At 34.7% G+C, this 26,299-nt stretch overlaps 3 protein-coding genes and 1 non-coding gene across 5 annotated transcripts; 3 read left to right on the forward strand and 1 right to left on the reverse strand.

The window, feature by feature from the left end:
- The first annotated feature begins 10,026 nt into the window (after nucleotides 1–10,026).
- On the forward strand, nucleotides 10,027–12,212 carry LOC125189127 (polygalacturonase QRT2-like). Its single transcript, XM_048086351.1, has 9 exons — nucleotides 10,027–10,289; nucleotides 10,365–10,496; nucleotides 10,582–10,743; nucleotides 10,862–10,888; nucleotides 10,974–11,181; nucleotides 11,269–11,350; nucleotides 11,454–11,562; nucleotides 11,772–11,888; nucleotides 11,979–12,212. Exons 1-9 carry the CDS (start codon nucleotides 10,089–10,091, stop codon nucleotides 12,210–12,212), a joined length of 1,272 nt encoding a protein of 423 aa, XP_047942308.1. The 5' UTR covers nucleotides 10,027–10,088.
- LOC125189126 lies at nucleotides 12,032–16,676 on the reverse strand. 2 transcript variants are annotated; one of them, XM_048086349.1, is made up of 4 exons: nucleotides 16,401–16,676; nucleotides 15,423–15,760; nucleotides 12,523–14,442; nucleotides 12,032–12,366 (listed from the first exon to the last, which is right to left on the reverse strand). In XM_048086349.1, the coding sequence occupies exons 1-4, from the start codon at nucleotides 16,603–16,605 to the stop codon at nucleotides 12,361–12,363; spliced, it is 2,469 nt and encodes an 822-aa protein (XP_047942306.1). In that variant the 5' UTR covers nucleotides 16,606–16,676; the 3' UTR covers nucleotides 12,032–12,360. The 2 variants fall into 2 exon arrangements, with proteins under 2 accessions (XP_047942306.1, XP_047942305.1); XM_048086348.1 differs by having other exon boundaries at nucleotides 12,032–12,399.
- Nucleotides 16,677–19,797: 3,121 nt separating this feature from the next.
- TRNAE-CUC lies at nucleotides 19,798–19,870 on the forward strand. The gene has a single exon. It is a non-coding gene; the product is annotated as a tRNA-Glu (tRNA).
- A 4,033-nt stretch (nucleotides 19,871–23,903) lies between these two features.
- Nucleotides 23,904–26,234, forward strand: LOC125187971 (protein TAB2 homolog, chloroplastic). Its single transcript, XM_048084670.1, has 5 exons — nucleotides 23,904–24,450; nucleotides 24,533–24,602; nucleotides 25,144–25,315; nucleotides 25,587–25,730; nucleotides 25,840–26,234. Exons 1-5 carry the CDS (start codon nucleotides 23,972–23,974, stop codon nucleotides 26,097–26,099), a joined length of 1,125 nt encoding a protein of 374 aa, XP_047940627.1. The 5' UTR covers nucleotides 23,904–23,971; the 3' UTR covers nucleotides 26,100–26,234.
- Nucleotides 26,235–26,299: the final 65 nt, after the last annotated feature.

Consider the following 26,299-nt stretch of genomic DNA (forward strand, 5'->3'; position numbering starts at 1 on the left):
GTTGCAAGATGCATAAGTAGACATATTTTTTCCTCCTAAAACAATTTTATCATTTTTGCAACACATTTACCAACTTCAACTTTGAAGTCGGAAAAGCTTTAGAAAGCATATCCGCAACATATTGTGATCGGTTGAAATCTAATTGATTTTCTTTTTTCCTTAGTGTATAGTATGTGCAGTGTGTGTGCAGTGTGAAGCAATTTGTGTAGTGTAAATTCTTTTTTTCAATTATTCGAAAATTCTAAAATTTTAGTTTTATTATAAAATCTAAATATTATAAAATTAAGATGATACTGAATTTATACAAAATGCTCTCCATTCCGCGGTAGTAGAGTAATTTCTCTTCGGCACGGAGATTAAAAAGAGAAAAATAAATATATAATAAAATAGGAGAAAAGGAAAAGTAGAGAGAATAAAGTAATATGAGAAAATGTGTATGATGAGAATCAAACCGTCACGCATCATATGCGCCAAGCCCGATCAAAGACCTACACCGGCCGATGACGAGGTCTATGAGCAAGAAGATGCAAGAAGCCTTGAGGAGAAATCCCGGATTGTTGACCCTTGGGGAGGGCTTGACGGAGCAGCAACAGGCGGGGCTTTGTGGGCTGCAGCGGTCGACCGACGAAGCGGAAGAGGCGATCACTGATGGGTTCGAGACGTTGAATCAACGATGACACTCTCACTATGCCACCAGATGTGAACACTTACATGGCACAAATGGCTATTGACATTAAAAATGTCTCTGTTCTCCAAGGCTTTGTCACACAGGTAATTATTATCTTTATCACATATCGAATCTTACTAGACACCTGCAAAATGCTTACATGTTATCTATTTTATATGGTAAAATGCATTTATTATTAATTGCATTTTGCATGATATACACGCGGTATCGAAGTTTAAATTACAAAGTAAGTTGGACAAGTCAAATAATACTCATTTTTATTTCTAGTCAGGAATCTTAGTAGAATTCTTAATAAAACTATGCCAACAAATAAAATAAAATATATCCATTACCCCTTTCAAAATATTACTCGATCTGTCCTATAAAAATTAACTAGTTTCATCATTTTAGTTCATGCCTTAAAATTAGACTAGTTCTAACAAAAAAATAACTTTTGAACAACTAATACTAGTACTCCCTCCATCCCACAAAAGATGTCACACTTGTAGGACGGCACGAGATTTTAGGAGATTTTATTTTGTTTGTTAGGTGGAAAGAGAAAATATAATATTTATATTATTGTGAGAGAGAACTTTTTCTAAAAATGAAAATGTGATATCTTTAGTGGGATAAACTAAAAAGGAAAGTGTGACATCTTTTGTGGGACGGAGTGAGTAGTATTAATAATGTGGATTCCATAATCTACTAATATTACTCTCATTATATTTTATCTTTATTTTTCTTACTTTACTAATTGCTAATTAAAACCGTTGTCATATTAAATTGTGCTAATTTTATGAGACGGATTGATTAATGTAGTATATAAAAGAAAAACACTCAGTACACAAAAACACATTCCTATTCATTACCTCTAAACATTAAAACCAATCAATAACACTTGTATGTATATACTATTAATTAAGGGGTAACTATGTAATACTTTATACACATGAATGTTTTTTCTCTTTTACTCCCTCCGTTCCATAGTAATAGGGGCGTTTTTTCATTTTCGTTCGTTCCATAGTAATAGAGTCATTTCCCTTTTTAGTAAAAGTCAACACATTTTTCCACATCTACTTTACTCTCTCTTACTTTTTTCTATCTTCATCTCTCTACCTTTTTCATTTTCCACTTTATTCTCTCTTTACTTAATTCACCTAACACAATTTTTCTTAATCTCCGTGCCGAAAAGTTTTGCCTCCATTACTATGGAACGGAGGGAGTATCTTTTTCATATTGAATATATTATAAATATATCATCTTACATAAAACTTACTTATGGTCAACATTACTATTCACGCGCACGCACTTGCGCACATGCACTGCACACTTCACGCGCACACACTAAAACATACATTGAGGAGGCCATGACTAAAAATTTTCCAAATGTACATTTTTTTCTTTAAGGAATTTTATTGGGTGGAAATGTGAATACAAGAGAGCAAGGCCTCCCTTATACCAACATAACTCATGGGTACAATTTTTTTTAAATTAAAAAAAGTAAGGATGAGAATATTTATCTCACCCATGTGCGTGGTTGGTGAATTGCAGCTGCATGAGAAAAGTTGGATGTGAATCTCGAGGGTGCTGAATTGATTATGTGGATTTTTCTAGGTGCGGCACTATTTGATATGGAGTACGTGCAATGGCTGGAGGAGCACCGCCCGCCTAACGATGGAGCTAATGGGTGAGGTCAACGAATACCGGAGGACAAGATGTGTGTCGCCATCGGCAACTGGTTGGCCCACTGTCAACTGGTCGACATAACTATGTAAATATACTTTATGCACATAAATGTTTTTCCTCTTTTATCTTTTCCATATTTAACTTGTTATAAATATATCATCTAACATAAAATTTCCTTATAGTCAACATTACTATTCACACGCATACGCGCGCACACACACACTGCAGTTTTACACACACTTTGAATAATAATTCAAACTCCTTTGTTAAACGAACAGTGGATTTGGAATTTAATTACAGAATTTTAGTTCCAATTCCGTGTAACGAACTACGAACGGACCTTTTATAAAATTCTCAATAATTGGGGATGACTATTATATACCCTCAACTAATATTTGTTTCCATTTTATTTGCTACAACCCCTCTCTGACTCTGTGTGTGTATCCCATTTGTGGAGAGTGATTGCGATTTCTTATAACACAAAAGGAACTGGAGGAATTAGTGGATTTGGCGAGGAATTGAGATACGGATTTACAGATTTGGATGAACAGGGATTGAAAGTCGATTGAAAGTCAATAGAATTCAGTTGCAAAGAAGAATCTTTTTTCCTTTTTTTAAATATTAATCTAATTGCATTTTTATCATTATATTTTATTTTTTAAAATAATAAAAAAGTCTAATTAAAATGCTTAATTGGGTCAAAATAGGGTTAAACGATGTTGACCGTTACAGGTTGAAGGTCCGCCTAACCCTCCGCCAGGAAGGCGATAAAAAAAAAACGATGTTGACCGTTACAATTTGACGGAACCGTCAGTTTTGGACTTTTGGCCTTTACTCTGGAATTATTGCATCCCACACATTTGAACTGGGACCGGAATCAGACCACTTTGAACGGCTCCATCTAAAGGTAACGGTCAACGCCTGTTTAAGCCAATTTTGCCGAAATTAAGCATTTTTATTAGATTTTTTAATTATTTCAAAAATAAAAATTACTCCCTCTATTTCACTATAGTTGAGTCATTTTTCCATTTCGTAAAGTTTCTTCATAGTTGAATCATTTCTATATATGGTAACTTTTTTTTCTTTCTTACTCTACTCTCTTTTACTTTATTATCTCTACTTTATTCACTTTATACTTTATTCTCTCAACCTTTTGCTCTCTCTTACTTTTTTATCTATTTATTTAACACACCCAACATCATTTCTTAGACTCCGTGCCTAAAAGTTCCGTCTCAACTATAGTGAAACGGAGGGAGTATTATTTAACAAAAAATAAATTAAAAAATCAAAATCTCTCTCACACCGCAGCTGCTACACAGAATGTACATTAGCTAAGAAAAAGACAAACAGTGTTAAAACTAAATCTCCCAATGCTTAATAATGCTGCAAGAACGAAGAAGACATGGTCAAAGCTACCAACTCATCGGCGGCGCCGAAGTTGGTCAGCTCCTGGTAAGAAAATCTGAAGCCTTAGAAACTGAGAATGAAAGTTGATATTTTCATGGTTCAGAAACAAATCCATTCAAATTTGTTTGAAGTTGAATTGGAACGAAGGTTTTGATTTTTTAATTTTTTTAAGAATAATTTTATTAATGAAATAATTAAAAAATCTAATAAATATGTTTAATCTGGTCGAAATCGATTAAATAGTCGTTGAACGTTACTTTTAGACAGAACCATCCAAAATGGACTGATTCTGGCCCAAGTTTAAATGTGTGGGATACAATAATTCAAAACGTAATGTCTAAGGCCAAAATCGTAAAAACGTCATATGTCTAAGACCACATTTGGCCTTTACTTTTGTCAGAATTATTGACAAAAAGTTTGGAAAGTTAAGAAATACTGGGCTCAAACTATTATGGTCAAGTTTATTCGAGTCCATGGTCTCTCTCTTCTCCATGTAAATGAAAAATTGATGATACTACTTTTCTCATGCACGTGTGGTCAACCAAGGAGTAGATAAATACTCCCTCCGTCCACGAATAGGAATCCTGTTTTTCTATTTTGGTCCGTCCAAGAATAGGAGTCTTGGTTCATAATTACCATAAATGGTAAAGAGACCTCACATTCCATTAACTCATTCTACTCACATATCATTTAAAACTAATATATACAAGTGGGACCTCTATTCCACTAACTTTCTTCCACCCATTTTTCTTAACATGTCTTAAAACTCGTGCCGGATAGAAATGAGACTCCTATTCGTGGACGGAGGGAGTATTTTTTTAAAATTTAATAATCTTTATTATATTATATTTGTTGAGTTCAGGAATTACAAGATATAAACCGGGCGTAATACAAACCAAAAAGGAATACAGAAGAACAAATTGAAACAAATTACAATATAGAAGTCGAAACAGTAAATCGTGAAAAGTTGTTAGCCGAGTCGAGGAGTCCTCTTTCTGCAAGACGAGATACGCCCTGGTAGTGCTCTTCGGATTGGCGTTACGTCCCCAAAGATAAAACGGCTACATCTCTGGTGAAGCAGCACCGCTATCAGCAGAGCTCCGGCGAATTGGATATAGGAGAGGGCAGAGCTTTCGACAGAAAAACAATGCAGGAGAGGGAGAGAGCTTATGATGCAGAATGCTTCTAGTATTTGATGTTGTCTAGAATGCATAGAATGGCTAGCCTATTTATAGGCTCGGTCCGCTGCAGGGGTCAACAGCCATAATGGCTGTCATCATTGCTAGACTATAACGGTCGGCGGTTACGAGGCGATACAAGCCGTTACGAGCGCTGAGAGGTTGAATCTAGACGCGTCTAGGTTCGTTAACGACGTGGACTGTCACGTGTCAACCACGTTGGCTTTACCGAGTCATACTGACGAGGTATCATCCCGCTTGGCTCGCTGACGTAGAAACGGTGGTGGTCTAAGAAGAACTAGACCTGCTTGGGGTCGAACCCAACCACCGAGCCACACGACCAAGCCCAAAGAACAGTCCAAAGACCAATTGCCAAGATCCAAGGACAAGGGCACGGGCTCAGGAGTCCAAGTCCAAGGAAAATGACACGAGATCGAGCACCGGCTCGGGCTCGAGGCTCGCAGTGGGGCTGCGCGCGTGTGGGCTCTACAGCCCATCTTAGTCCACTAGAATTATTACATGTAATAATCCTTCTTATTAAATATTTGACTAATAAGCTTGTTACTTTCAATGTGGGGTAATTAACTCTCTTAATTAATCACATAGCTTCTCTCATAGCTCATTTAATTAATTTGCAATTTTGCACAACTTTAATCCATTATTTCTCACTCACCGGGAATCGGATTTTAGAAGATGAATATATCACGGTCATCTACTCCAAACACAAATCGACATTATATCATTTAATTTCACGAAATTAAATGTCTCATTGAAATTATAGTTGGTCAAAAGTCTTTTGAACGGGCATAAATTCCAACAATATTAACCATAACAATAATAACAAAAATTATAATTTTTCGTCCTCTATGCATAGGGACCAAATTTGCTATTGTTTACCGCACAAAAAATATCTTATTTTTTTAAAAAAAAATCTACTATAAAGTTTCAAAATTTGTTCATATCTTACGGAGTACATATATAATATAAAAGCCCGCACTACAATCTATATTACTTGAAAATTTATTTTTAAATAAAATTTTAGAAATTTATCCCCTACTCAAGAAGCTTGTAAATATGAATCTTTGAATTGTTTTGAATGATTTTTATGTTTATCATTTATGCCCTTAACTTCAATATCTCTTTAACTTGGAGTGGGGAGCTTAACATGATTATAAACTCTACAACTAAAACTAGTTTGGGGTAGTCCAGCGTGGAGCTTGTATGTTGAATATTCGTAGAAGCCAACCTCAAGCTTACTATGTGTCTTGTAGGAGTGAGAGGTTGGTGGGTAAAGTAGGAAACGTGATCAGCTTATTCAAGGCGTAAAATTCCACGAGCAGTAATCAGCTGCATGTGAACATAAAAACAACATGACCGATAAATAATGGAAAGGAATTAAAAATGATTCATATGAATAAGTGATCTGAAACAAGTTAGGAGTGGTCTACTATCTTTATTGTGATTTCCTTGCATTTCGTCTTCCATTCAAAACCCAAAATTAAATAAATTTTACCATTTTTAGTAGTTTTAGCAATTAAACCCCTATATGTGGGATCGAAACCTTTTGTACTACATTGCACATTTGTATACTTGCAAAAGTAGTACTCTCTCTGTTTAACAAAATATATCACCCTTGTGGAATGCCATGAAATTTTAGGTGGTTTTGTTTTGTGTGTTAAGTTGAGAGAAAAATATAATTTTTATTTAATTAAGATCAAACTTTTTTCAGAAATGGAAATGTAACAATTTTAACGGGACAAACTAAAAGGAAAAGTGAAACATCTTTTATGAAATGAAGAAAATATTAACAATCTTTTGTAAAACGAAGGAAATATTGTTAAGGATTTTTTGGTGAATCTAAATTATACTGTAGAAATCACAAGTATTTTAGTATCTCTTTTTTTACAGCGGACAATAGAATAATATATTCTTCAACTCTGATAATTTCAAGTCAATCTAAAATTACAATCATTTCTAAGATTATTTCCCCATCTTGATAATTTCAATTGTTGTAATTTATATTTTTTATTTGTTTTTCTAATTTGTTTGTTTGTTATTCTTATGTGTTTTTTATAAATTTAGCAATGACAAAATATTTTAATACAAGTAATATTAATAGAAATATAATGGTGAGTTCGATGGTTATTTATAAATCATAAAAAACATATGTGGATGAAAAGAATATTGAAAATGTAAAAGATAGAATAAATAATTAAATATTAAAAAAATGTGACTGGGTGATTTGTTTGATCCCCTCCATTCGCCATTTGGAGTCTCATTTCTTGACGATCTTTAAGAAATATTAAGAAAAGTGATTGGAAAAAGTTAGTGGAACATGAGTTCCATTTGTATATATTATTACTTAGTTCTAAATATATTGTGAGTGAAATGAGTTAGTAGAATGTGTGAAACTCTATTACTATTTATAGTAAAAATGAACCGAAACTCTTATTCGCGGACGGACTAATATGGCAAAACGAAACTCCTATTCGCAGGCGGAGGAAATATGGTGGGCACATGCCATATTTCACTGTAGTACTATCAGACTCTTTTATTTCTAAAATATCTCGATTTGCCAAACTTCAAGCATCAATATGCGTTTTCGCCCAAGCCCAAATACTATATAGTTAAATAGTGCATTAATTATTGACTAAAGATGTCATGACTCTTATTTCTTGACCTCAGCTTGAGTTCAAATTTCAATCATATGGAGTAGAAGTTATTTTTCCACATTGTGTGGAGAATTATGTCATATTACAATTTACATGTAATTCTTAAAAAATTATTGACTAAACATAGTCGTTAATTGTGGACCGTTTGGCAGTTATACGCAAATACCGGAAACTCGACCACTTTTACCATCCTAGTTTAATCATAATGATTAATGCCACATCTCCTAACTCTCTGCCAAACAACCCCTAACCCACTTTGTTCACATCAGTTTAACGACATATGAAGTAATAAATAAATAATTAATTGTAAGAAAAATTAATAAGCGAACCTTAACCTAGCCCCCAAACAAAACTTGTACAAATATTTAAACAAAAATCGTTATTTTAATTGAAAAAACAATGGGTAGTAAAATTAGTATTCATCTAATAAACATCGTTTTTTTAATTGAAAAAACAATGGGTAGTAAAATTAGTATTCATCTAATAAACATCGTTTTTTTAATTGAAAAAACAATGGGTAGTAAAATTAGTATTCATCTAATAAACAGTTCTGAGAAAAAAAAAATATGTCACGTTGAAAAGATCCAAAATATAATATAGAAAGTGCATTTACTCAAGTATCCACTTCGTTGACTTGAGAAGAATGTTGACTATTACTTCAAACCTCTTTTTAATCGTTTATACAAATTGGAAAAGTAGAGGTCACACGAATTAGGTTTTATTCAAATTTTATTTATTAAAGTCAATGAGGAATTTGATCTTTTGTCAACAATAAAATATGGACGGCCAAGTCTCAATATAATTATATATAGGAATGTTAATTGGGCCATTTAAGTAAATTTCGTATCAATATAATTATATATAGGATTAAGTAAATTTCGTATCAATATAATTATATATAGGATTAGAAATTTTCAACACCAACCTTAAATGACTTGATTTTGGGTTAGCTCTTGAGACTAATATACTATGAATCTAATATATAATGATGAAAATTAATCATATTTATAAAATATGGAGTAAAACATTATTATGATCATTTTGAGATACTATATGTTTAAACTAAAACATGATAAAATACTACTTACGTCCCCCAAAAATTGACAAAGTTGTATATTGACCTTATATTCCACTAACTTTTTCAACCCACTATTCTTTACATTTCTAAATCTGTGTTCACACCAAATGTGACTCATATTGTGAGAAGAATGGAGTATATAAATAAAATAAAATATAAATATAAATATATTTTGAGAAATTAAAATTATGTTTAAGAATTCAAAATTTTCTTATAGTAAATTTGATTTTTCGAATTCATTTGTCTATTTTTATATCAATAAAATCTATGTATATTAAATATAAAATAGAAAACAATTTTCTGTATAATAATATTATAAATATCCTCAATAAATGGTTGAATTAGTTGTCTAACAGGACCAGAAGAATAGACGACGGTTTCAACTAGGTCCAACCCACCGGGTTCCGGGTCAGTCCTACTCAAGTTGTGATCTAATTAGGTGCGGACTAACCAGGTTGTAAAATTTACCAGGCTATCAATTTTCAATCATGTCCTTCTAAATTCAGATGGCTATTTGGGTTTGTCCACATGTTTCTGGCTACACTGACATCTCTAATAATTAATTTCATTCATCGCATAAAATTAGAGACGACACGAGTTTTAATGCATAATTGGTAAAGTAGAAGTGGGATAGAAAGAAAAACTATTTTTAGTGGAAAATGGAGTTCACGTCATTAGAAAGAAATAAGCTACCAAAGTTAGAAGCGAACTATTTATATGGGACGGACCAAAATCGAAAAAGTCTCTATTTTTATGAAGGCAGATGGAGTATATATATTGAATATTGTAATTAGAAGATTTTTTTGCTCTCGAAAATATCAGATGCTATTAAGTAAACATTATTGGTAAAATAGATTAAATTAAGTATTACCACTATTTCTACAAATAAATGGTAATTCTAAAAGGACAGGTCCAACTGTGACATCTTTTAATTGTACCACTTACTTAAATTCCATTTAACCAAATCTGAACTTACCCCTAGTCGAGATTGTCACGCCAGAACTTAGCTTCCAACTTAATTAAAATACTACCTATTGTAAACTAAATTATTTGTTAGCCATTTTTCTTGCACCAACTTTTCACTTAAGTGGGCTTTGCCCAATTATAACATTCCTAATTGTTACATTTTCACACACAATAGAATACATAGAAAATTGGTAAGGAAACACAATACATTCCTCTAATTCCATAGTTGAAATATACCTACTGAAGACTGAAGAGTAGTCAAACCTAACTCTAAAACCAGAATATGCAAACGTGAACATTATATATACCATATCTATGATGATCATGAAATAGATGCATTGTTCTCTACTTTGTTGAGAAGCTACACATACATATAACATACATACATATAACATACATACACACTTCAAAATTGTCTCCATTTTTAGGAGGAGATGAGGCCAACAACTAGTTATGTTGTTACAACATTTTTAATAATTTTGATTTGTTGTTCCTCCTCATGTCTTGCCAAAAAACATTCCCATCACCACAAAACGAAACATACTAAGAAACCGGCACCTCCAACTGCTCGAAAACAAGTCTTGAATGTTGAAGTTTTTGGAGCTAAAGCTGATGGAAAATCAGACAATTCTCAGGTATATATATATGTGCATTACATTATAATTAAATTATACATTATAATATTGATATGGTTTATGTTGTTTTTGAAGGCATTCAAGAAAGCTTGGGACAAAGCATGTAATTCTTTGGAATCAATCAAAATTTTGGTGCCGAAAGGAAAAGTTTACTATGTTAAACACGTAGATTTTACAGGTCCGTGTCACTCTGGTATTTCAATGGAGGTACGTTTATAAACTTGCACTACTTTGAAATAAATAAGGATAATTAAACATTTTTTTATAAATAATTAACATTTTTTTTTTGTAGATCCAAGGAACAATCAAGTCTTTTGCTAAGATGTATGATACCCCTAAAAGACTTTGGATTAAGTTTGAAGATGTAAGAAACATGGAAGTTTTTGGTGGTGGAACAATTGATGGTAGTGGTGAAGTATGGTGGAAGAATTCTTGCAAAATCAAGAAGACTAAGGTATGCATTAATAAATAATTATACACAATAGTATTTCCTTTATATATTACTCCTATAAGGTTTCTTTTGTTGTGTTATTTTATTGACAATATATTTGTGTTGTTTGTCACTTTTGTAGCCTTGTCAAAGCCAAAGTGCACCAACAGTAAGTTTCTTGAAAATCTTTTTCAATTTCTCAAAATTTGGAGTTGAAAAATGAAAATCCAATTGATGTTTTGTTTGTGACGCAGGCTTTAACCTTCAGAAACTGCTCAAATCTAACACTAAGCAACGTGAGGCTTCTCAATGCACAGCAGATGCATGTGATTTTCCAGGATTGCAACGACGTCGAAGCTTCAAAACTTGTAGTGGAAGCACCAGAACACAGCCCCAACACAGATGGGATTCATGTCACAAGAACTTCCAACATTAAAATTTTAGATTCTCAGATCAGAACAGGTGATTTAATTTGCACATCAGTTAGATTATGGTTGTGACAATATAATTTCTTAAATAATGTAAATGGTTTTTATTGGTTTCAATTAGGTGATGACTGTGTTTCCATAGTGAATGGATCAAGAAATGTTGATGTGAGAAACATAGCTTGTGGACCAGGCCATGGCATCAGGTATAATATTTTTGCCTTTGTTTTGTTTATACTTCACAAACCATTATTTGTAACTCAAGAATTATTTTCATAGCTAAAAAGGCCAAAACTATTGATTTTGCAGCATTGGAAGCTTAGGTGAAGACAACACAGAAAATTATGTTTCAAATGTATTTGTGAAAGGAGCAACATTTACAGGAACAACAAATGGTGCCCGAATAAAGACTTGGCAGGTAAATTAAATTCCCTAACCCTAAAAATTGCATGGCATAATTTTCAGAAAAATAGTTTAAATGTACAATTTCTATTTTATGATGACCATCTCAGTTTGTCAAGTACATATAGATATCATGTTATTGACTTTGAGAACTATTAATTTAAATGAGTTAACTTGTAAAATATGGAGTGTATTTAATGTTATACTAATATTATTTATTTGCAGGGAGGCAGTGGAATTGCAAGGAATATAGTGTTTGAAGACATATTGATGAGGAATGTGCACAACCCCATAATCATAAATCAGTACTACTGTGATAAAAATAAAAAATGTGAAAAAGAGGTAATTAACTACATTATCACCACCATTTCCATTTTACCATAATGTTTATTAAAGTATTTAAATTCTGGTATTTATGAAAATGATATGCAGAAATCAGCAGTGCAAGTAGAGAATGTAGTATTCAGGAACATTAGAGGAACAAGTGCTTCAAAGGTGGCAATAAATTTGAACTGCAGTGAATCAGTTCCATGCAAAAACGTTGTGCTACAAAATGTGATGTTAACTGCTCAACAAAAAGGAGACAAAGTTGAAGCTTCTTGCAACCATCTTGCTTTGCAAACCACCAAGCTCAATTCACTCCCAAGTTGCTCCCTCAACAACTAAATTCATCTACAGCACTCTATCTCATCTCGTATTTCATTTCTTCACCAACCCCGAGCCTTAGAAGGCTAGACGGAGAGTTGCAGTGTTCTTGCCTAGATAGTTTTGTTCATTATACTTCCCTTATCTTAGGATACGATTCGTCATAGTTTTATTTCTGTAATTGCGATTATTTGAACCTGTCAATGAACTGGATACACAAATTTTGAAATAGTCTCATAAAAAGAAAGGTTGCAGCACATGCGATTTTTATCCATATCATCATATATACATAGTGACGACTCAATTCTCAGAAGTATTAGATGAGACTTACGTCCATTTCCGAGCTGCTTGTATGAGATAGACTGTGAGATGGTGCACCCTCCAAAGGTGAAGAGACCGCCGTGTCTTCAGCAGAAACTTCAAGATCTACCAAAAGGCAGTTTTTGGACAAAACATCTATTGTTTCATGCCCATCAACGCAAATACCATCAACTTTCTTCATATCGGTGAGAGGAGCTTCAGTATTCGATTCTGATGCTTCATCATCTAGAAGAGCTTCAAGGGCAGACTTGGCACCCATGCGCAACTCAGAAGTGAACTTCACCTCTAAAATAGGTAACTCGAAGTCTAAAAAAGAAGCAGCGTGAGAAGGGACAGATACATGCTCTGCGTCATCTTCACTGCTTTCTACTGCTACGTGTTGCTGCTCAGATTCAGAGACAATCTTGGCCTCCTGTCCTATGATCTCTTGTGAAGCAGCATCCTGATCATCGGGCTTACTACTTAATTTTCCTAGGTTACTCTCGTCAGAAATCTGATGCATGCTGGTATCTGTTGAGTCTTTGGGTGGACTAGGTGCAGAACTGCTAGTGATTTGATCACGACCACTGGTAGTATTCCCTTCAAAGTAAGTCTCTATCACATTTACTTTGGAGCTCGTATTCAAGCATCCATTAGAAGCAGCAGGGGAGTTACCATTAGATGGTGAAACTAACTCATCTGTGCTTTCTTTTATACCAAAATCAGATGTGTCAGCAGAATTATTGCTAAGAGGGACCATCTCATTACCAAAGTCCACATTCTCCTTTTCAGTAACAGAAGCTACATCGGACAAGGACTGGACAGAATTCAATTGCTCCTCACCGCCAGTTTCTTCCAAAGAAAAATCAGGAGCCTCGATTGTAAAGACTTGAACATTCTGTGATGACTCTGTACTGCCACTCTCTGCAGCAGGGAATTCTCTAGTCTCTGTCTGACAAAATTTAGCATGCCCCTGATACTGAATTTCCTCATTTTCATCACCAAGGAGACCTATAGGTATTTGTATAGGTTCAGAAACTGCACTAGACATAAATCCGTTAAGTGCTGCTGCCAGAGCATCATCGATCGACAAGGTTTTCTTCGGTTCCACACGATGAGAATCCTCCAATGGTTTCAAATCATCATTATCTTCCTCCTCTTCACCATATGAAAACTCAGGAGCAGTTATGATAAGGCCAGGATTAAAATTTGCCTCAGGGGTGTCAGGCAGGTCATCACTTGTAAAATCCTTCTTTTCAAGTTCATTATTGTAGAAAGAGCTTGTGTCCGATCCACTGCAAGAAAATTCAGGGGCAGAGATTCTTGTGCAATGTGGCAAACCAGACTCATGAGAACTCTTGGCAAGTTTCTCAAGTTGATTCTCAACTTGTTGAAGCCTTTCCTCTATTCTCTCTATTGGCTTCAACATTTTCTCTTCAAACCTCAAACATATATCTTCCACTCTGCTCAGTCGAGAGACGAGCTGTTCCATAGCTGTTTCAAGATGACTTGGCTGAAAACTATTTTCATTTGCCGCCATACAATATTTCTTTGCAGAAGTGTGTTGCTGATGTTCAGCTGACTCAGTATTATCCTTACAAACTTCCTTTGGCTTCAGAACTTGCTGAGGAGAATCAATTCTGTCGGTTGTTGTTGATACCAATTCCATGTTACTATTCTTAAGCACTTCATCAGATTTTTCTTGAGCTCGGCTTACACCTGATTTGGATAACTGCAGAAGGGTTGGCATGAACATGGCCATAAGAGAATTTTGTGCCGAGCCTCCTGCCAGTGCAGCCCCATTTCCAGAATCAGTTGACTCCACAGGGTCCACAAACACATATACTTCATCCACATATACATGTCCTTTGTCATGAAGTGATAATAATCGAATTGTAAGCGACAAACAAGGCTCTGAATCACTTATTTGTGCTGTAGCCTCATAGAAGTCCTGCATAGAAGTTAAAATGAAGCACCATAATCAGTTTCTTGTACAGAGATAGACACTTCATGAACAAAGTACAGTCAACATGTGGATTCACCATGACATGAAATTTTTGGGCTCTGTTGTATGCAAAATAGAAAAATACTACATGTCACCGGTATAGTAATGAATGCATGAAAGGCTTATAGAAATTCCGAATGCACTATGGATCCCCTCCAAACGTATACTAGTGGCTAATGTGGTAATTCATCAAGTAATAACCAGTAAGAAAATCCTTCAGGGGAAGGTAATTGCAGAAGGAGCATGGGTAGAAAAGTGATCAATTCATTCAGAAATCTTCTTTAGAGCAGAAAAAACAGCATTCATCTAGCAATGATCAAATGCAGAGTATAAGAGGCAGATGCAGTTTTTCTATTAAAACATTTCACATCCCCAAATAGTGAATAAATGAAAATTCTCAATATATACCTGCATATTATCAAATACTACCTCCGTCCACCAAAAAAGACTTGTTTAACCATTTTGGTCCGTCCACCAAAATTAGACCAATTCTAAAAATGGAAAGTTTTAAACATTACCAATACTACTAATAATGTGACCAAACAAACCACTAGCACTACTCTCATTACCTTTTCCTTCACTCTCTTACTTTACTAATTGCGCACTAAAACCCTTGCCATCTACAACTTTGTCTATTTTTTGTGGACGGGGGTAGTAAGAATCACCACTAATTATATAACTTAAATGCATAGACTGCTAAAACTATAGGCTTAATATAAATAATAGATAACTACAAGTAAATGCTTTTCAAAATATTATTGTTCACAAGATAACAAGAATATGGAGTATATTAGGAATACATGTAGGTGTGCAAAATTCACAGATTGCAAGTTGGAATGGACATTAGTTTGGTAGAGTAATTGAACCATTTTTCAGTGTACAAAACGCACCACTTTGATGCAAAGAGTTGAAGATTTCATGTATACCTGTACATTGTTCACTCCAATGGTATTGGTCTTATCTGAAGCAGGGCTACTCCCAGTCCCAGGGACTTTTATGTTAACCCAATCATCCTCACTTGTGGCAGTACTTCCCCCACTTGAAGCAGTTTCTGCAGCTACGTCTCCTGATAGAGAGTCCCCATGCTCCTCTGCTTCAACACAACTGGTTTGGAGAACTTTGTCATCGCGTTCAGCAACACCACACCGAACAGTAGAGAGATACTCATTTATACTATTAGGAGAAGTTGCATAATAGATCTCATATGCGCGTGCAGTGCTCCGAACATATATTTGGCGAACCTCATACGTTTGCTTAAAACATACTGCAAAAAAATGATGTTCCAATTCATCATAAGAACCATTGCTATAAGTTTATGAGGATCAAATGGAACCAGAATTAAATGAAAAATTATATAAGATCTATGAACATAAATATATTCATTTCCCGAACATTATCTCCTCCTAAACAGAAGCTAAATTCTCCTACTCTTTTTCTGGATTTATTGCATTACATGAAGATGTAAGAATGCAATGCAGCAAATGAAGAAAACAAAACCTTCGATGCAGAACCTCTAATACAGTTTGCTAGTATTATCAAACACAAAGTACCAGTTGAAGCGAAACAAAATTTCTTCTCCTTAGAGAAAATACGAACTCAATGAAAACGCGCCAATCATCAAATTGAAAAAAAGAAAAATAAATTCTAATAGTACACTGAACACATAAATCAGGAGGGGACAATCGAACGCATAAATTCATGATCTAGCTTACTCCACCCCGATAGTTCAAAAATTTTCAAAAACAACCGAATCAGATAATGATTTAAACCTACAGTCACGAAAAAATCTATAAATCAACAATAAAAGGCGATGCGATGTAAATCAAAACAACGCACTAGCAGCGATGGCATATTTGAAAATTCATAAAAAAAAATAAACAAGCAAACAGGACGAGAAAACATACTCTTAATTTCACAGTGACCGAAATCGGGGGTAGGAGGCTTGAGAATAAGTGGAAATTTAGTGGCTGTGTTTTCCGAGTCAGGCTCTGCGATCGGGTGGTCGGAGGACTCGACGGTGACAGTAGATTGGAGAGAGCCGTGAGCGATGATCCAATTGGCTTCATGGCTCCATTGAATTGGAATTGCAGTGGATTCGTCTGATTCCATCTCTCTCTACCGATTATGTTTTAGGGTTTAGACTTTAGAGTATGTATGTTGATGAAAAAAGCAAGAGAGCGTCTTCTCTAATAAGTTCCGTTGCGTGTTATCTACATTCAAGTGGCATAATATGAACGCAAATTTTCCGTACGTTAGGTGGCGTTCGATTGCCAAGATAAAATAATATCAAGATACAATCTAGGATTGAGTCGTGAATTATAGGGGATTAGCTAGGGCTAATTATCCCATGATTATCCATCTCGAATTGAGTGGAGAGACTAAATTGAGTTGAGAGACTAATTCTCATGCACCAAACACACTACTAATTTAATTCGGGATACAATCTTACAAACCGAACACCCCCTTAGTTTTAGAATACATAATTAAAATCTCACTTTTATAATGTTTGGCCGATTATTGAAAAAATATTTTTGTTGTTCTAAATATCTACTCCCTCCATTCCATAGTAACAGAGATATTTTTCCATTTTCGTTTGTTCCATAGTAATAGAGTCATTTCCCTTTATTTTTCACACCTACTTTACTTTACTTTTTTCTCTCTCATCTCCCTACCTTTTTCATTTTTCATTTTATTCTCTCTTTACTTAACTCATCTAACACAATTTTTCTTAATTTCCGTGCTAAAAAGTTTTGCCTCCATTACTATGGAACGGATAGAGTACTAATTAGTAACGTGAGTTTTGTTTGAAAATAAATTATTGCATATCTTAATAGTCTGATGTTTATACAATTCTATATTACTATAATTCAGTCATTCAAAAGAAGTAGTAGTTCTTGTCATTTCAGCATGACCCATAGAATTAGTAGTACTACTATATTTCCATTTTAAGAGTAAGTTAGTCTCATTCTGTAATAATAACAGTTCAATTATTCTTTTTTTTTTTATCTATTCTTTAATAATAATAATAATTCAATTATTTTTTTATCTCTTTTACTAAGCAAGTTTATATTAAAATTTATGTCATTCCTAAAATTTCTATTTAAAGAAAAATGGTTGGATCATGGAATAGTTAATACTCCCTCGTCCCCAAAAAATATACACTTTATGACCGGCACAAGTTTTAAGACAAAATTGGTAAAGTAAGAAGGAGATAGAGAGAAAAAGTAATTAAAGTATTGTTAGTGAAGAATGGATCTCACTTCATTAAAGAGAAAGGAGCTTTTAAAATTAAAAAATGCATATTTTTGTGGGACGGACTAAAATGAAAGAGTGCATAATCTTATGGGACGGACAGAGTATAATTGCATTGCAAGAGCGTTAGCTTTGTAAAATGTATAGATAAACATGGTTGTAAGGCAAATCTTCAATTGACGGAGAGCCGGAGAGGAATTGGAGTCTTTTAATTTATTTATTTGTTATTTTAATTAATAATGATTTTAATTTTTTTGTCTCTTAATTTAGGTGCCACTAAGAGCATGATTACCGCTGCCAGGCCAGGCCGCAACTGGGGTCGCCGGAGAGGCCGGAGGCAACACCTGGGTGCTATTCGGGCCGGCGATGCACGCTCTCGGGCCGGGCCACAATTCAAATTTTTTAAAAAAATTTTAAATCGAATTTGGTTGAGTTGTTGCATATACATACCTTTATATTTGTTGTATTTTGGAGTTGAGGAAAGAAATAGTTGACGAAAATGGAAGAGAGGTGAAGAAGATAACTGCGTGGGGAACAGAGCAAAGGGAAGAAGAGAAAGGAGAAAATTTTAGGTTTAATATATTTAATGAACTGGGCTTTATTTCAATTTTATGTATTTATTATTTGTTCAATTTTAATGGGCTGACTTTTTTATTGTATTTTTTTTAAAATTTCTATGTTTGTAGTTTTTTATTTCCAAACAAAGATTGAATGTTTCATGTTATAATTGCTCAACATTTTCTATTTTACGAGTAAAATAGCTTTTAGTTGTGAATAGTGCAATTTAATAGTTGGGGTCTGGATAGGGTTTACAGGGTTATGAGAGTTATGGCCCGGCCCTGAAAATTAGAGGAATGGTGACGTGGAGGGACTTGGGGCCTGGAGCCAGGCCGGAGTTAATGATGCTCTAAAAACGCTATATATATTTCATTTGTTCGTTATTAATGTGTTTTAATTTGTTATCTTAGGGGCTTCTTGATATGATGGAATGGAATGAGGAGTAAATGGAATGAAGATGAGAATGGAATGACAATTTCATTCCATTCTTGTGCTTGGTAAGCACAAGGAATGCAAAAGGAATGAAACTGTTATTCCTTGATTGATTCCATCTCTATGTTTGATAACTACAAATTAATATAGAAATAGAATGGAATGAAATATTAATAATTAATATGTTGATTCTACCAAAAAAAACACTATACACATTTCACACAATTCACACACTACTAACACTACTCACATTTCACATATTTCAAGCATCCTATTTTTGAATTTGTGTAGTGTGTGAAATGTGTGTAGTGTGTGTAGTGTGTGAAATGTGTAAATGTGTATAGTATATGTAGTATGTGTAGTGTGTGAAATGTGTTAAGTGTGTGTAGTGTGTAGTGTGAAGTGTGTGAAGTGTGTGTAGTGTGTGTAGGTGTGTGTAGTGTGTGAAGTGCGTGTAGTGTGTGAACGGTGTGAAATGTGTGTAGTGTGTGTAGTATATGTAGTGTGTGAAATGTGTGAAGTCTGTGTAGTGTATAGTGTGTGAAGTGTGTTTGGAATTTTCAATTATTAAAAAATTTTAAATTTAAATTTTATTATAAAATTGTGATGATATTAAATTTAAATATAACATAAAATAATAGTATTTATATAATTTTGTTAAAATTCAAATAAGAAGAAAGAAAAATGTAATGGAATGGAATGATCATTCCTTAGCTAAATGGATGGAATGGATATTTTCATGTTGGATGGAAAAAAAAATTTTAACAAACAAAGAAATGGAGATAGAGATGGCTTTCCATTCCACCATTTTAGTCTCTTAAAAAAAATCCCTTTTAATTATTTTAATAATAAATTCTATATTTCACTGACTTTATCGTAATTGCATATTATAATAAGATTATATGAAAGTAGGCTCACTATGTAAATTGTAAATAGTACCCGTATGTAAAATTTTTATAAAGGAGTAGCTTTTTTTCAATATTTAGGAAGGTAATCCAGTCAAATCCAATTACAATCACGTGCGTATTAGATATAAATCACATCACCTCTGCTGTCAAATCCGTTGTAGTCTAGTTGGTTAGGATACTCGGCTCTCACCCGAGAGACCCGGGTTCAAGTCCCGGCAACGGAATAATTCTTTTAAAATTATGGCAAGATATAATTAACTTTACAGGTCACTATTTACTTGAAAAACATAATATATAAAAAAGAGTTAATTGCCTGTTAATACACAAATCTTTCAACAATTTTCTATATCATCTAAATTTTATTTCTTTATATAAATACACAAACTTTGAATTTTCTAGTTTTTTTCAAAACAAAAATCAAAACTAACGTGGCAATCAAAACGATGAAGTTTGTATTTATTGCTCTTTATTATTGGTTCTATTGTTTCACTTCATAAGGTGGAGGTTTGTAGTTACATTTGATATGTGGCTACACTTCGAGATGACATACAAGCGCAAGGGGTGTCGAAACGGGTATCCGCATCTAATTTCAGCCGAAAAAGTTAGTCTGATATTTGTCCTTTAGTGAGTCGGGTATCCCACACCCGACACCGTAGGTACCCGAACCAGAACATGTTTTTTTTTTTTGAATCTTTTTTTTATTATTATAATTTGTTTATATGATTTGTACACTTCTACTCTTATATATAATCGATTTGATTGTCGTCGTGTAAGCGACCTGTTATTAAAATGGCATAATCAATATCCAAATTTGTATATACTTGTTGTATGATATTTCCGGATGAATTTTTTTTTAATGCACTACTTGCTGACATGGAACTTTATTTTTATTAATTTAAATTTGTTGAGATGAAGCCATACGATCTTTGTCTATTTCTAAATTCTAAACCTTTTATTTTTATTAATTTAAATTTGTTGAGATAAGCCATGCGATCTTTGTCTATTTCTAAATTCTAAACCTTTTATATTATTTCCGGATGGAAGGAGGAAGTGGGTGAAAGGATTAGAATCGGTACAAGCGACGGGTTAAAGGAGACAAGGAGTTGAATAGTACTCCATAAATTACTTAACTCTAATTCAAAGTTAAAACTTTTAAAACATGCTTAATAATAAATTAAAAATAAAAAATTATAAAATACTTATATACACATCGGGTATCTCGGGTTTAACGGGACTACCCGAGCAGGTATCGGGTGCAAAACCGAAAATAATTATACCCGACCCCGCCCCGTTTCCCGATTCTGTCGGGTTAATGGGTACTCGATACCCGCTACCCGTTTCAACACCCCTAAACGCAAGGTCTGATGCAACATGACCCACTCCTCCCTACCTAGTACCTACGACGAGTGCATCCACATGTTCGAGCGGAGATGTCGTGGGCTAATGACACTAGCCAGTATGACATGGAAGAGAAAGTAAAGAGGTAGGTGAGATAGATGATGACGTGGAATTTCATTTTTCATATTTTTAGTTTTTAAAACTTATTTAAATCAAAATCATGTTGTTTTAATTGACAAATGGTAAATTTTAAATTTCAGAATCAGTTTTGAATTTTGGTTTTGGAAAAAACTAAAAAAGTCCAAAGGAATGACCTCTAATATTATTGTAACGACCCATCCATCTAGGGTATAGTAAATGCGGCGATCGTTAACTAAGCGGGCTTAAATGCATCAAAGATCATAGGCTAGGATTCCATTTAAAAAGGGATTTAACCAAAGCATTTAATGAACAATTAAGTAAAAGAAGAATAATGCCTTAGCAAAAAAATCCAACAAAAGGCTATCGCAATAAATGCTTATCAAAGATTCCAAAATATTCTCAACTGTTCCATATCCAAAATATTCCCACGAAATAAAAGAGTTTAAACCCAACCAATAAATCACAAGTTTTCATAATATAGCGGAAGCGACCAAGAAAGAAGTGAGGCTATGTATGGAGACACAACGACACTTAGAGTTCCAACAGATCATCTTATTATTTCCTACTCAACACCGTCGCCCGCTCGTTACCACTCAACCTGCACATAGGGAAAACACATGCAGGGCTGAGTACTATAATCATATTCAGTGGGCTCATTGCCGAAAACAGTTTTATCACAAATATAGTTATCATCATGCCATTCTCAAGTGTCCATCGGGGTTTTAACTTTAGAAAGACCCGAGGCACCAAAATATTTTCTTTATCAAATATCACGGTCGCGCAACCATTTTTCTCATCGACGTTTACCATATCCTCATTCTACATGACAAGGAATGCGGCCGCAATCCAGGTCACTAGACCGGCCGACCCGTACGCCAGCACTCGGTCTAACATTGGTGTACACTAACCCAAGTAGAGTTTGCGGCTCTACAAGGATCCGAATTCGATTAAATCAATAGTGGCATAGCCACGAGGGATAGGCACGACAAAACAAATCAAGGCATGATAACACATATCTCATTCTCATCAATATCAGTTTAGGACAATGTCCTTATTTTAAAAGAAAGCCCACCTTGTCGGCTTAGCTCGATAGTATTCTCTTCTCCTCGTTTATCACGCTGAGAGTGCGAAGTATCACCTTTAAATTAGGCGTATCACAAATCAGTTTCAATCATTGATTTCAAATCATGCATGTTCCCATGTTTCCCTTTTTCCCATCGATAAATCTTTAATATCATCATCCAAAAATCAAGGTATGATTAGCATATCATTTTTATTCAAACAACAACTCCAAATTCACCATCAAATCGTGTCACGCATGAGTGCTCTACCACACACATCACACGCACACACCGCACACATGCACGCACGCCGAGGCGTGCGCACACACACACACGTTTCCCACACACACTTATATGCATCCCATTATTCACCGATTAAATTTCCCATTCACTCGATCTATATGCATGTGGACTCAAGAACACCGATTGATCGGTAGAAGAAGAGAAGATCAAAATTAAAGTACCTTTTTCCAAAAGACAATCGGTAGACACAAGTTATAGCCTTGATTCTTCAATAAACTCTTGAATTTCAACTTGAATTGTTCTCAATTGATGAAGAATTCTTGAAGAAAAGTAGAAGAAATCTTGGAGAGAGTGGGGAGAGAAGTGGGGAACGGTTTTCAAGAGTGAGGCGATTTTTGTAGCTAGGGTTTTGATTTTCTCTCCTCTTATTTATAGAGTGTAGGATATAATATCTTTAATTAAATAAATTAAAGATTTGAGAAGATATGGAGAGATTTGTTGGTTGAGGTAGCCGAAAATTGTAGAGCAATAATAGGAAATTTCGTATTCTAGGCTATTAAATTAGCCTATGATTTAATTCAAATATTTCACGGAGTAGAATAATATATCACGGAGCAAGAATAAATAATTAAATCTCCCCAATATATATCAAAAGTGGCGTGTAGTTTCATTCTCAAAAGGGATTCAAAATCAAATCCTAATTTAATTAGGATATGGCAATATCTTCTTAGATTTGGCAAGATATGCTAGGATATTTTAGCATATTTATATTTATTCATGGAAGAGAATAAATAAGAGATCAAATAATATAATAAATAATTTCTCCCTCCCTTCTAGGTGAGATTTTCGAAAATCTCATGGATATCAAAGGTGGTGTTTTCGAAAATTCCATGATGGAATTAACGCATAATTGGACTTTGGATTTAATTTGGATAATCGTCCCAAACAAATAATTAAATCCAAGAAAAATAGGATTTCTTCTCCAAATAAAAATAGGAGAGACCGAAAATTCCACATGCTTAAATAATGCTCCTATTTAATTCTCACTCATCCCTTAGGAAAATAATCCACCACAATTATATTACTCCGCATCAAATATTCATCAATCAAATCAATCATTTCTCCACTTCCTCTTCTTTTTCTCAACGCATTGACCTTTCAACGGCCACGTCATATTTTCCATATCTTTGACTATTCAATAGCCACGTCATAATTTCAACATGTTGACTATTCAACTCAATCTCAATTCTCATACGCAATTAGGTTACAAAGACACCATGTAATTAATCACTCATCAATTAATTCGCATATCATAGCATTTAAGGCATTTAATGCAAAAATTTTATAACCCGAAAATTAGGGTTTGAAAAAGTGGGGCGTTACAATTATAGTAGTAGTAATTATGAAGATTAATTTTAAATAAGTAGAAGTACAATATTTAGAAAGGAATGTTGTGGTGGATAACTAACTAATTTAACAACCCTTGAAATCATTTCCCCCTCTCACTCTTCCCTCTTCTCTTATCCCTTCAATTCATCATCAATGGCGAGTCTAAGCTTCAATTCCACTAGAATCAAAAACCCTATCACCACCAAAATCCCCCCTTCTAAAGTGCAAATTCACCCACCCCAAATAAAAACTCCAAATCTCAGGAATTTCCCAATTTGCTTTTCAGTGTCGGGAAGCTCAGTTTCTTCCACGCCATTGCAGCCTGAAACCGGGAATTCCGCCTTCGAAGAAGAAGAGCTCAACGACGACCCCACCTCGGAGCTCAGCTACCTCGACCCGGAGACGGATCCGGAGAGCATCACAGAGTGGGAGGTGGATTTCTGCTCTAGGCCGATCCTCGATATTAGGGGGAAAAAGACTTGGGAGCTCGTTGTTTGCGATGTGTCGCTTTCGCTGCAGTATACAAAGTATTTTCCTAACAATGTTATCAACAGTGTCACTCTTAAGAATGCTATCGTCTCCATCTGTGATGAATTGGGCTTGCCTTTGCCAGAAAAAATTAAATTTTTTAGGTGAGGGTTTTGTTGTTTCTTTGAGGTTTGGTTGTTGTTTTCCCCAATTTCATTTAAGATCATGAATTTTGTGTTTTTTCAGGTCACAGATGCAGACAATTATTACGAGAGCTTGCAGTGAGCTTGGTATAAAACCTATTCCGAGTAAACGGGTGAGCATTAGCAACATAACTTGGTGAACTTGAGATAAGATAAAGCCCTTGATTATTTCTACAATTTGAGATTAATTGATTGATTAACATCTTGTTGAATGGATTAGCATTGGAGAATCATTGTGATGAACATAAAATTACTGAATCGTGCACATTGTCAATCCTGGATGGTAAACGCCCCCTTAAGCAAGGGAGGCGTAGCTAGGATTTCAAAGTTTGTGTTAGTGTTGGAGTAGCAAAACTTTTTAGAAATAAACAACCTGGAAGGAGCTATTTTAGTGGATTTTGAGTTGAAAGATTGAGGAGGTTATGTCTCTTTTCGAACTTTTTAAGATGAACAACTCATCCGTTCTTCATTTATACGATGATGATGATGTTATCTGGATTTATGTTTATATAGCTACAGTTTTCTGTTTTGGATTTACAATATGGTTGTGTTTATTTGCAAAATTTATGCCTTGTGAGTGGAAAATGGCCAGAAAATGTTAGATTGATGTGTGATAATCCTATTTTTTTAATTTTCACATGCTCTTTGCTTCAGTGTTTGTCTCTGGTTCTGTGGCTCGAAGAGCGTTACGAAACTGTATACACACGACATCCCGGTTTCCAGAAGGGATCAAAGCCACTTCTTGCACTCGATAATCCTTTCCCTATGGAACTTCCAGAAAGTTTATATGGAGAAAAATGGGCATTTGTTCAGTTGCCCTTTTCAGGTACTTACTTGTGTGGGTCTAAAATGGCACAAGACATTCGGTTTGTCACTAGAATCATAGTCGAGTGTTCCAGAGGATCTCTCTTATTCTCTCTGCATGTTCAGTCGTTAAACTCGAGGTTAAATACCACCTCCTGCTGGCTCTTGAGTAGTCCTCAACTCCCCTGTTTATTTTGAAAAACTTCTTGACACTGATTCATACAATGTAGAAAGGCAAAATCAGATGTTAGATGTTAGAAAACTGCTGATTTTGATTACTATTCTCTGTGCAGCTGTCCAAGAAGAGGCCTCATCTTTGGAGACAAGATTTGCTTTTGGTGCTACCTTAGATTTGGATCTTCTGGGGATTGAAGTTGGTGAGGAAACACTAATTCCTGGACTCGCGGTTGCATCATCTCGAGCTAAACCATTAGCAGGTATTATGTTGTTGCAGTGTTCTTATATGCGATTCTGCTCATGTGTTCCCTTCTTTGAAACAAATGTGCACAAGTTTCAAAATTGAGTCTTGAAATGGCAATGTTGCAGCATGGATGAACGGGTTAGAGGTGTGCTCGGTTGAAGCTGACACGAGTCGAGCTTCTGTGGTGCTGTCCGTTGGGATCTCAACTCGGTACGTGTATGCCACATACAAGAAGACACCGGTGACTACGAGTGAAGCTGAAGCTTGGGAAGCAGCCAAGAAGGCCTGTGGAGGATTGCACTTTCTTGCCATTCAAGAGGACTTGGACTCGGACGACTGTGTCGGCTTCTGGCTCTTGTTGGACCTCCCACCTCCGCCAGTATGATTACTGTTGTCTTGCTTCCCACTTTGAATGTATCTTCTTCATCTCAGATCATATAATCAGATGCCGCTGCTTTGAGGCTTGGGAGATACTAATATTGATTCTTATTGCATCTACATATTCTTCTTCTTGATTTCATGTTTTGCTCCACTGTAAATGCTATTATCATCCAATCTTCAGTCTAAATAGTAAAAAAACTATTC

This window comes from Salvia hispanica, chromosome 5, assembly GCF_023119035.1.
Source record: "Salvia hispanica cultivar TCC Black 2014 chromosome 5, UniMelb_Shisp_WGS_1.0, whole genome shotgun sequence".
NCBI classification, from domain to species: domain Eukaryota; kingdom Viridiplantae; phylum Streptophyta; class Magnoliopsida; order Lamiales; family Lamiaceae; genus Salvia; species Salvia hispanica.

Bases quoted from the DNA above. Each gene is read 5' to 3' on its own strand.
- LOC125187971 (XM_048084670.1), top strand. From the start codon at position 23,972: ATGGCGAGTCTAAGCTTCAATTCCACTAGAATCAAAAACCCTATCACC. The intron at 24,603-25,143 runs GTGAGCATTAGC...TCTTTGCTTCAG, and splicing joins AACCTATTCCGAGTAAACGG to TGTTTGTCTCTGGTTCTGTG. The intron at 25,731-25,839 runs GTATTATGTTGT...GCAATGTTGCAG, and splicing joins TCGAGCTAAACCATTAGCAG to CATGGATGAACGGGTTAGAG.
- LOC125189126 (XM_048086348.1), bottom strand. From the start codon at position 16,605: ATGGAATCAGACGAATCCACTGCAATTCCAATTCAATGGAGCCATGAA. The intron at 15,761-16,400 runs GTATGTTTTCTC...ATTTTTTTGCAG, and splicing joins CGGTCACTGTGAAATTAAGA to TATGTTTTAAGCAAACGTAT. The intron at 12,400-12,522 runs GTAAGTCTCATC...TTGTGTATCCAG, and splicing joins CAAGCAGCTCGGAAATGGAC to TTCATTGACAGGTTCAAATA.
- LOC125189127 (XM_048086351.1), top strand. From the start codon at position 10,089: ATGAGGCCAACAACTAGTTATGTTGTTACAACATTTTTAATAATTTTG. The intron at 10,497-10,581 runs GTACGTTTATAA...TTTTTTTTGTAG, and splicing joins ACTCTGGTATTTCAATGGAG to ATCCAAGGAACAATCAAGTC. The intron at 11,563-11,771 runs GTAAATTAAATT...ATTTATTTGCAG, and splicing joins CCCGAATAAAGACTTGGCAG to GGAGGCAGTGGAATTGCAAG.